The sequence below is a fragment of the Eptatretus burgeri genome, chromosome 13 (genome assembly GCF_056783735.1).
Source record: "Eptatretus burgeri isolate ZD-2024b chromosome 13, Ebu_testis_v1, whole genome shotgun sequence".
NCBI lineage: Eukaryota > Metazoa > Chordata > Myxini > Myxiniformes > Myxinidae > Eptatretus > Eptatretus burgeri.
Window position 1 is genome coordinate 82057034 of NC_140973.1, and position 10044 is coordinate 82067077.

The following is a 10044-nucleotide window of genomic DNA, read 5'->3' on the forward strand; positions in this document are numbered from 1 at the left end:
GCCCTCAAAATATTGGTTGAGAAAACGCCTTGTTTCACTCGCTGTATGGGGCGGTGCCACATTCTGCTGGAACCACTGGGTTCTCATCTGGATCAGGTTGTTTCTCCTACGGGCCTGCGTATGTAGCTCAGTCAGATAGAATTCCTAAATCATTTCGTCATAGTTCCTCTGATTTACTGTGCAAGTGCGTCCCTGGTCATCTTCAAAGAAGTATGGACCAATTGTCCCATACCAACCAACCGCCACCCACATGGTGACTTTGAGAATAGATCGAGGCACCATTTCAGTTGATGCATTACCAGGATTTTCAGTTCCCCTGTACCAAAAGTTTTGCTTGTTTACCTCCCCAGACAAGTGAGCATGGCATTCGTCCGTCATGTGAAGTTTTTTGAGGAAGTCTGCATCTTCCTCCAACTTTCCTGAGAGTAGGGGATATATGGCGTTTGTGGTTCACCCATGCAAATGAATGGGAAAATGGGGAAAACTCTTTGAATTGATTCCCAAAAACCCCTCAACTGGAGTCTAATTCCTCCCATACAAATGTATAGGCAAACCTTTTTGAAAACCCCTTTAAAAACCTTAAACAGGAGAATGATTTTCTCCCATACAAGCTCATGTTAATTTGAGACTGTCTCAGGGCCCCAAAAAAACCTCATACAAATGTATTGGCTAACCTTTTTGAAAACCCCTTAAAAACCTTAAACAGGAGACTGATTCCCCCCATACAAATTAATAGGGAGAACTCTCTATCTCAAGGCTCATTCAGTTAAAACAGGAGAATAACTTTCTCTCCCCCTCTGACTCTTAGTCCATGGGGTCAAAAGAAGAGATCGATCTCTCCCCCATTACTTACTCCATTCAAAGAGTGAGCCAATGAATATTTGATCATCTTCTACTTCAGGTAATAAATTAATTTTCCGATTACATTCATCACCATCGACTATGTTCACAAATATTAATTTTATTTCTTTAAGCACCAAATCTTTGGTTTTGTAAAATGGGGAAATAAAATGTTTTCAGAATACTCGTGCTGTGAAAATGAGTCATACAGCCTCAAGTCATTTCTCGTTTGGGCACACACCCTTGGGATTCCAAGATTACATAATCCCACTTCCTCGAAGTTGCTTTAACAGTCGACGCTCACGACTGAATGCTTTATAATTTTTCTCACTTTGTTCTATTGAGAAACAACTGAAACATGAACTATTTTTCATCTGATGAAGAGTCCTGAATCATCTGGAGAAGAATATTGGTAAGTTTGTGTATGCTTTCTCTGAGAATGACAGTGATGCAACTGATTATTAATTAAAACACTGTACGATGAAATATTATTATTTGTCTTCTCCAAACAGCTTATCTTCATCGCTAATCGTGTCTGTGGACAACGAATTATTTGATTTTCACAATGAATGGATACAGATGGATAATGTTATTCAAGAGATTTATTCCTTTCGTCTTCAATTGAAACGAATCATTATCGACTGGGAAGCATTGTTGACACATCCTCTAATCTTAAAAGGCCCAACTTCAAGGTGAATGTGTTTGTTTGTCTGTTTGTCTCTCTCTCTCTCTCTCTCTCTCTCTCTCTCTCTCTCTCTCTCTCTCTCTCTCTCTCTCTCTCTCTCTCTCTCTCTCTCTCTCTCTCTCTCTCTCTCTCTCTCTCTCTCTCTCTCTCTCTCTCTCTCTCTCTCTCTCTCTCTCTCTCTCTCTCTCTCTCTCTCTCTCTCTCTCTCTCTCTCTCTCTCTCTCTCTCTCTCTCTCTCTCTCTCTCTCTCTCTCTCTCTCTCTCTCTCTCTCTCTCTCTCTCTCTCTCTCTCTCTCTCTCTCTCTCTCTCTCTCTCTCTCTCTCTCTCTCTCTCTCTCTCTCTCTCTCTCTCTCTCTCTCTCTCTCTCTCTCTCTCTCTCTCTCTCTCTCTCTCTCTCTCTCTCTCTCTCTCTCTCTCTCTCTCGTTACGGTTGTGGAAATTAGCATTACACCATAAAGAGTCCTCAGGTGAGATATATCGGTAAGTTCATGTACAGTTAGCCCAAACCCGTTGTATAGAGGGAATATGTGTGATTCATCTGGGCTGCGATGCTTTGAGTTAGCCATTTTTCTTTTTCTATTGTTATTTTCGACCATTAAGCCACCAACAACGCAAACAGCCACTACCTTTACCTTCACAACTCCATCCCGCAAACATCGCTTCACCGCCATTACCAAACGATGCCCGCCAACCACCAAACCACCACAGCAAACCCCCCACCACCTTCGCCTATCTCCTTCTACAACCATCGACCACACCACCAGTCAACACCAAACGTCGTGCGGTCCAGGGCCCGTTCGGCGATTGGTGCCAAACGCATTGAGCCGTGAGCGCGAATAGCGGCCTTTCCGAGGGAGAAATTCGGATCAAAAAGGCTTCACGCCCCCTTTTTCTCCATCCAATGGGAGAGTGTCAGGCGGTATGGCCCCGCCTCCAAGCGCGATGAATGTGTATTCTTTACGAGAAGGAATTCGGATCAAAAAAGGCTCACGCCCCTTTTTGCCACACCAATGGCTGAACAGAGGGTGGCGTGGCCCCGCCTCCAATCGTGTTTTGATCCTGAAATCTGCATACAGGCTCCTCCTCCGGCCTATAAAGACGCGAGCACAAGGCGACTCAAAAAGGTTGCACACAGCTAGGCGGGGCGAGTGAAGAGTTCCAGTTCGAGTCGAGTGAATATGGCGGTCGGCATCGAGGTTGCGGTGTGGGCATCGCTCGTCTCATCGTTGGTGTTGTCTCGTCGTGGGGTCCAAGCCAGCCAGCCATTCCCCTCGCCCTGAGCATCAGCAATTTCTCCCTCCCCCATCCGTGCTGAGATAGTGCCGGGGGCCCCGTTCCTCCCCCACCCAAAACGTGGTGCCAACCAAACTGCTTGCGCGGAGCACGCCGGAGAGGGCCCGCCGACCACGCTAGGGGCACGGAGTCGGGGCGCAGCAGCGTGGACATTGCGGCACAAGGACGCGGGTAAGACCTTTTCGGTCTCGTGGACCTGGCCACTCCTCCAGGTTCCACGCACATTTGGTCCACGGACCTGTCTGCCTCCTTGCCTGTGAGGGTGGCTTTCTTTCCTTTGCTTTTTGGAATGAGTGATGTGGCGCCGAGTACCGACAAGTATAACTGTTTAAGTGTTGTAAATAATTTCCCTTTTATTCGGTCGTATTGCTTTTGCTTTCGTTGCATTTTGTTTGGCTGTACATACATGCATGTTTCTCTGCCTTGCTTTGACTGTAAATACGCATCCCTTGTCTGAGTGTGTAATAAATGTGCGTGTTGAACTGTTTCCCGCTTTGCTTTGTCTCCTTCCTTTTATTGAATCTCCATCTTGCATCACGTAAGGGGTTCGTAGTGGGTTTCAACATCCCAGTAATTAATCGGAACTGTCAAGGCCGACGATAACTCCGCTCGGTTATCCCTGTAATACGGAACAAACCGCTAAAGCGATTCGTGTCCGGAGTTGGCCTGTGGCGTGGTACAACTCCTCGGTACGCTACTCGCGCGAGTACTTAGGTAAATCGACCATTCGGCTATCGGACCCTATTTCACGCGGATAGAATGCGGACTGAGTTGTGATGAGGTTAAACCCCCACCCGTGACTGGCTCCGGGCGGTAGTTCCCAGAGGGTCACGACTGAATTGTCCATTCCGGTGGGTGAGGTGGCCGCTTTTGGCTACACGCGGTCGTTCGCACGCTGGCGGGCGCGAATTTGCAACAATATGTATATACTGAAACGCAAAACAAACTTACCACTTGTTTGAAATGTAATAAAATTGTAACAGTTCAAGATAAAACAAATCAACAATTCCTAATTGAAACATTGGCATTTTATTGATGACATGTCAAGTTTTTGACCAAGATACACCATCTCATAAGTTTGTTCTACAGTACAGAACAGGGTGCAATGTCAGTCCCCTTTCAATAGCGTATGTGGCCACTGTTGTTTTGGATGCAGGCAGTGCATTGTCAGCGCATACTGCCTAACAGTCTTTGGATGGATTTCTGCTGGATTCTGTCCCACTCAGTCCTCAATGTCTGAAACCATCTGACTTAGGACCATCTGCCTGTCCTTGCTTGCAGTGGTGACTCTTGGCCTCCCTGATCGAGGTCTGTCATCTGCAGAGTTGTGGAGGGTGTCTCTGTCCACCAGGGCCGATATCGTCTGGTGTGAACAGCCAAGGCGACGTGCCACCTCACAGTCGCTCAATCCGCCTTGCAGTATGCCCAAGGCACACTGCCGTTGCTCCCTTGACAATCGTGGCATGTTGATGGAAATGCTCATTTTGCACTGGCCTTGTCAAAGCCAATATCAAGACATCATGTGCAGCTCATTAAAATCATCCCGTACCCCTTGGTTAATCACTGACAGTCAAAACGGCTGTTCAAAAGCTGTGCTATGAAGTGACAATTGAAGGTTCAAGTGACCATCCGTGACCATTTTGTCTGACAGTGAGGACACTATTGTCCACAAATAAGTTCACACATCTACTACACACAGTGTTATTGTTGATATTTGAAGGTTTAAAAGGTGGTAAGTTTCTTTTGCGTTTCAATATATATATATATATATATATATATATATATATATATATATATATATATATATATATATATATATATATATATATATATATATATATATATAATTAAGGGTGCTTCTAAAAAATGAAAGTTTTTTTTTAATGCGCAGAACCCGCCATTCAGTGAGGTTCCTACTAGAAATCATTGTGTTAAAATATTTTTTTCTTGAGTCATGTTCTTGAACTTGCACAAGCTTACACAAGAACTTGCACAAGTTCTTTCATCCCCTCTTCCTGTGCAGGCTGGAGTTCCTCAAGGTAGCGTTCTGGGCCCTGTTCTTTTTCTGGTTTTCATCAATGATCTCTCGGACTCTCTGGAAAATCCTCTATTTCTCTTTGCCGATGACTCCACCCTCTGCCGTACCATCTGTCATCCCTCAGACCGGCAAGCAGCAGCTCCTTCGCTCACTGCAGATCTGGATAAAATCACAAACTGGTCCAACACGTGGAACATGTCTTTAAATCCAGACAAATCTCACACTCTCACTATGTCTCTTCGCAAGGACCGTTTACAAAACCCACCCATCCACTTTCTCAACAATCCTCTGGAAGAAGTCTTTTCTTTCAAGCTTCTGGGTCTCACTATCTGCCATGACCTTTCCTGGGAAAGTCACATTTCCAACCTTGCCTCAAAAGCCAGTCGCCGACTGGGAATCCTCCGTCGTGCAAAGTCCTTCCTCGGCCCTCTTGAGCTCCTGACCACTTACAAATCTTTTGTCCGTAGCCTGATGGAGTACTGCTCTCCCGTCTGGGCTGGTGCTCCTGCCTCCCACCTTTCTCGAGTTCACGCTGTCGAAACCAGGGCTTTTAAGATCATTGGCATCTCCCGCAATGAAGCTGAGTCTTTGGGCCTCTCACTCAATCACCGCAGGTTGGTCGGTGGTCTTTCTGTCTTCTACCGACTCCTCTCCAGCCTTGCCCCCCCTGCTCTCTCTGCGATTTGTCCCAACCACATTTCCACAGGGCGCTCATGGTCCGCCAACAACCCCCTTCTGGTAAAACTACCAAAATCACGAATCACTGCTCATCTTCACTCTTTCATTCCTCTTTTTTCCCGCCTTTGGAATAAACTTCCTCACTCTATTCTTTCCCATTCTTCCCTCCAGGCTTTCAAAACAGCTGTTCACCACCACCTCTTATCTTCCCCCATCCAAATCCTCGATCTTTTCTACCCTCGATAATCCACCCAAGCCCACTTCCTTCAATTCTCCTGCTTTCCTTCCTGAAAGTCCCTGTAATGTCCATCTTCTCTTCGCCATGTTCCCCGTCCCATCCCCATCCCTCTCCCTTCCACAGTTCACCTAATGTGTCTGTTCCCCAATGTTTTGTCCCTTCCACTCCCGCCCCTCTTGTCTCATGCCTCCTTACTGTGAGTTGTGTGTTAGCTCTCATACGAGCCTCGACCAAGGTATACAAAAAAAAAAAAAAAAAAAAAAAGCGATGCAAAGTTGCACAAAGGGCATCAAAAACTGCCAAAAATGATTTTTTTTCCTCCTTTCGCAGATCAATTAAAAGTTTATTTTGATATCATCTGAATTTACTGTTTTGAGGGTTTAATTAATATATTCGTATAATTAAATGCATTAAAATGATATTAAATATTGATGTGAAGAAATGAAAATCAGCTCATAAATTGCTAAATCGAAAAATAATGAAGTCCCAACTCAGTCCAAATTTCGGAAACGGAAAGTTTTCTTGTTGAAAGTTGCGCAATTGCACAGCAGTGAGCAGAGCCTTTCTTCATGCGTGCATGAATTAACGCGCAAGCTTGGCAAAAACTTGTAACTTTTCAATGTGTACTTACCACTCTGCAACATTTCCCACTTAACCATGATGTTTTTATCTTTTTTTCAGACCAGAAATTTCTGCATATTTTGGGGGTAATGGCTTCCAGAACTAGATCGAAAAAGGCCATTTGGCTGATTGGATCCCCTAATCCAACACTTCCTGGCCAGAAGCTTCCTTCTAAGGCCGAAGTTCTCCGCTTTTTGATGTTCCTTCATGTGGAAATGAATGAGACCCTAACTGCAAGTGTGAATCAAACATCACTAGAGCTAATGAACATCTGGTCCACAGAGGGGATTCCTACTAAGCACCTTCCTGATGTGGTAGTCCATGTGCGAAAATTACACACAATGTGGCAGGGTCTAAAGAAAAGCATCAATCGGAAGACTGCTACCAACATAGAGAAACAAGACAATTTCAAGGCCGACCTGGATGAGCTGTTTGACATAGCTCACGCTGATACTATGAATCTTATAAAAATCGATGAGGACAAGGAGTTTCTTGCTTCTCAGCGTGAAAAGGGGCGTCCAGGAAAGATCGGGAGTCTTGACTACAAGACTGCCAGGACTTCAGAGAAAATTATGAAACGTAAGGATGAAGAGAAAAAGAGGAAACAGAAGGCGCTTTTGGAGATGGCCGCAACTTCTGAAACAGCCAACCTCCAGTCTTCCTCCTCCTCCAGCTCTACTGAATCTAGTCCAAGTCGACAACCATCTTCTTCCATCCATCCAACCACCTGTGATTCCCAGCCTCCGAAGAGAAAACATGGGACAACTGGATTAACATATGAAGTAACTGAGGCCCTGGATAGAACTCTCCTTAGCGATTGTTCTGCAAGTCGGGTTCTAATTCAATTTGCCAAGCAATTGGGACAAGACATCAATAAACTTTCTCTCAGTCCAAGTGCCATTCGTGCCGCTCGTGTTAAGCACCGGAAGCAATGCGCTGAAGAGATAAAGCAGAGCTTTAAGGTTGACACACCCCTGGTAGTCCACTGGGATTCCAAGCTGATGCCAGACCTAACTGGAAGAGACAAAGTTGACAGGCTGCCAATTCTGGTCACTGGGAATGGTGTGTCAAAAATCCTGGCAATTCCGATGCTGAAAGACTCCAAGGAAGAAGAAAAAGCCGTGGTCATCTTTTCAACAGTTAAGGAGTGGAACCTGATTGGACGTGTCAAAGGGATGTGTTTTGACACGACAGCTGTTAATACTGGAATCCGGGGTGGGGTCTGTGTTCATATTGATAACATCCTTGATCATCAACTTCTTTATTTTGTGTGTCGGCACCATGTCTTAGAACTTGTTTTGGAAGCAATTTACTCTTCTTCTTTCGATGAAGCATCCCGAGGGCCAGACATCACCTTATTCCAAACCTTCCGGGACTGCTGGCTCCATTTTAATTTCACGCAGTACTTGACTGCTGCTGATGATGCAAGCACAGCCACCGATATCCATCCATGGGCCAATTCTGTCATTCAGCATGCCCAAGAGCTTCTGAAGCAGAAGCATCCCAGAGACGACCACAAAAAACTTCTCCAACTGACGATCATTTTCCTTGGAGGCGTCCCTTCTGGACATCAGGTTCCAACATTCAGGGCACCTGGCGCCGTTCACCGAGCGCGTTGGATGGCTCGTGCAATGTACTGCTTCAAGATCTGGATGTTTCAAGGGCAGTTCTCGGATTTTCTCACTAAACGCGCATCATCATCCCGCAGTACATGTCGCACAGAACGCCTGTTTAGCGGGATCAAGCAGGTCTGTCTTTTTGTTGCTAAGCATTATATCAGGGCCTGGTTCGACGCTCGAAATGCTGCTTCCGCGCCAAAGAATGACCTCCAGCTCCTTCAAGCCCTCCATTCCTTGAATCATGCTGCATACAAAACAATGAGCCGCCATCTGTGGTACCTGAGCGAAGTTAACATCGGCCTTGCACTCTTTGATGACAACTTAGATTCATCAGAAAAGATCGCCATGGTAATAAACATGAAGGATGTGGAGGGTTCAGAGGATCCATCTCGACGAGTCTGGCTTCCCAATCCAGAGGGAAAGAAGCTGTCTGACCTCTGCTCCTCCCAAACTAAATATCTCTTTACGCTCCTCGAGCTGCCAGAAGACTTTCTCGAGGAAAAGGATCCATCAAACTGGAAGAGCTTTGAATCCTACGTCAAAGCAAAGCAGAGGGTTGACTCTTTGAACGTCGTGAATGATGCGGCCGAAAGAGGCGTAGCCCTCATCCAAGATTTCACGAAAGCTGGTCGAACAAGAGATGAAGCTCAAGTGCAGTACCTTGTTCAAGTGATGGAGGATGACCGACGGAAATACCCAAAGGCCTCAAAGGAAACTTTGATTTTATAAAGGCATATTATTTACTTTTCAGGATAATTTTTTTTAATTGTTTTCATCAAAAGAGATTTTCATTTTAATTTAGCCATGTTGTACTAATGGAGAAGGATGTCAAGTGCCTGCGCAAGTCCTAAATATTATTTAATCTTAATAAAACTTGGAAGATTTTAGTTTTTCATGAAACCTCACCATTTGGAAGGTTCTGCAAACTTCTATTGCAAATTTGAATTTTTACCATAGTAGCTAAAAGTGCCCTAATAAATATATATATATATATATATATATATATATATATATATATATATATATATATATATATATATATATATATATATATATATATATATATATATATATATACATACATACATGCATTTTTTTAAAGTTTAATCGTTGATTTTGAAGTATGTTTTTGAATATGTATGACAATATTTTTTGGTTCATCACCCTGTTCTTTCAAAAGATGAACAATTTCAGAAGATATTTGAGAAATCTCATATGCTCGGGGTGAGTCTGTTATCGTTTTATATCCACTTCCCGGATTATAACTAAACTTGTCATTTATCTCGGTAATATTAAATAAGGTGTTATAAGTTTCCATGGACAATAAAGACGCCTCATATTCTTTTGTTGTGTCAAGTTGTCGTGGGTATGGGAATGAAGATGTGTGGTCGCTTGTTGTGAAATTGAAAACTAAGGATTGTGCTTCTCATCTTATTTAATATGAGATAAAATGTCTTCATATTGGTATTTATTAATTATTTTCATGTTTATCAACTGGTCGAAAATGGCTGATGCTTCATTAAAACAATTGTTATTTCCAGCCTTCTTACTACCTAACAACAATAACAATCTACTAACTAATTGTGATGGGTCATTTAGAAGAAAACTAACACCTGAACCAATGATACTTAAAGCCTGAATAATGTGTTTCTCCTTCTCATTCTTCCTACTTTTACCAGAAAGACTAACCCTATAATTAAGAGTGTCCAGCAGATCAATATATACTCTATCATCATTATTTTTCTTATCCAATGGTTTCTCAAAATACTTTGATTCATCCCTCGCAGTTGAAGCTTGTCTTCCATCTTTTGTGAGAAGAAACAGTTATCTGGAGGTTAATTTAACAGGGGGTTGAGCAGAACTCAAGAACTTTAATTCATCATTAAATATCAATACCTTTTCTTGAACAAGATGAAATATTGCTGGTTGTTCTGTTGGAATGAGTCCTGCTTTGGTTTTTGAATCCGCTGAATATTCATTGCTTTGAAGACCATTCACAATATAATTAGGGGGGTGATTAATCTCTTCCAG

At 43.5% G+C, this 10044-nt stretch overlaps 1 protein-coding gene across 1 annotated transcript; it reads left to right on the forward strand.

Annotated features, from left to right (window-relative positions):
- The first annotated feature begins 1115 nt into the window (after nucleotides 1–1115).
- LOC147014916 (uncharacterized) lies at nucleotides 1116–8979 on the forward strand. The gene is made up of 3 exons (XM_085853383.1): nucleotides 1116–1252; nucleotides 1353–1532; nucleotides 6455–8979. Exon 3 carries the CDS (start codon nucleotides 6484–6486, stop codon nucleotides 8740–8742), a length of 2259 nt encoding a protein of 752 aa, XP_085709509.1. The 5' UTR covers nucleotides 1116–1252; nucleotides 1353–1532; nucleotides 6455–6483; the 3' UTR covers nucleotides 8743–8979.
- Nucleotides 8980–10044: the final 1065 nt, after the last annotated feature.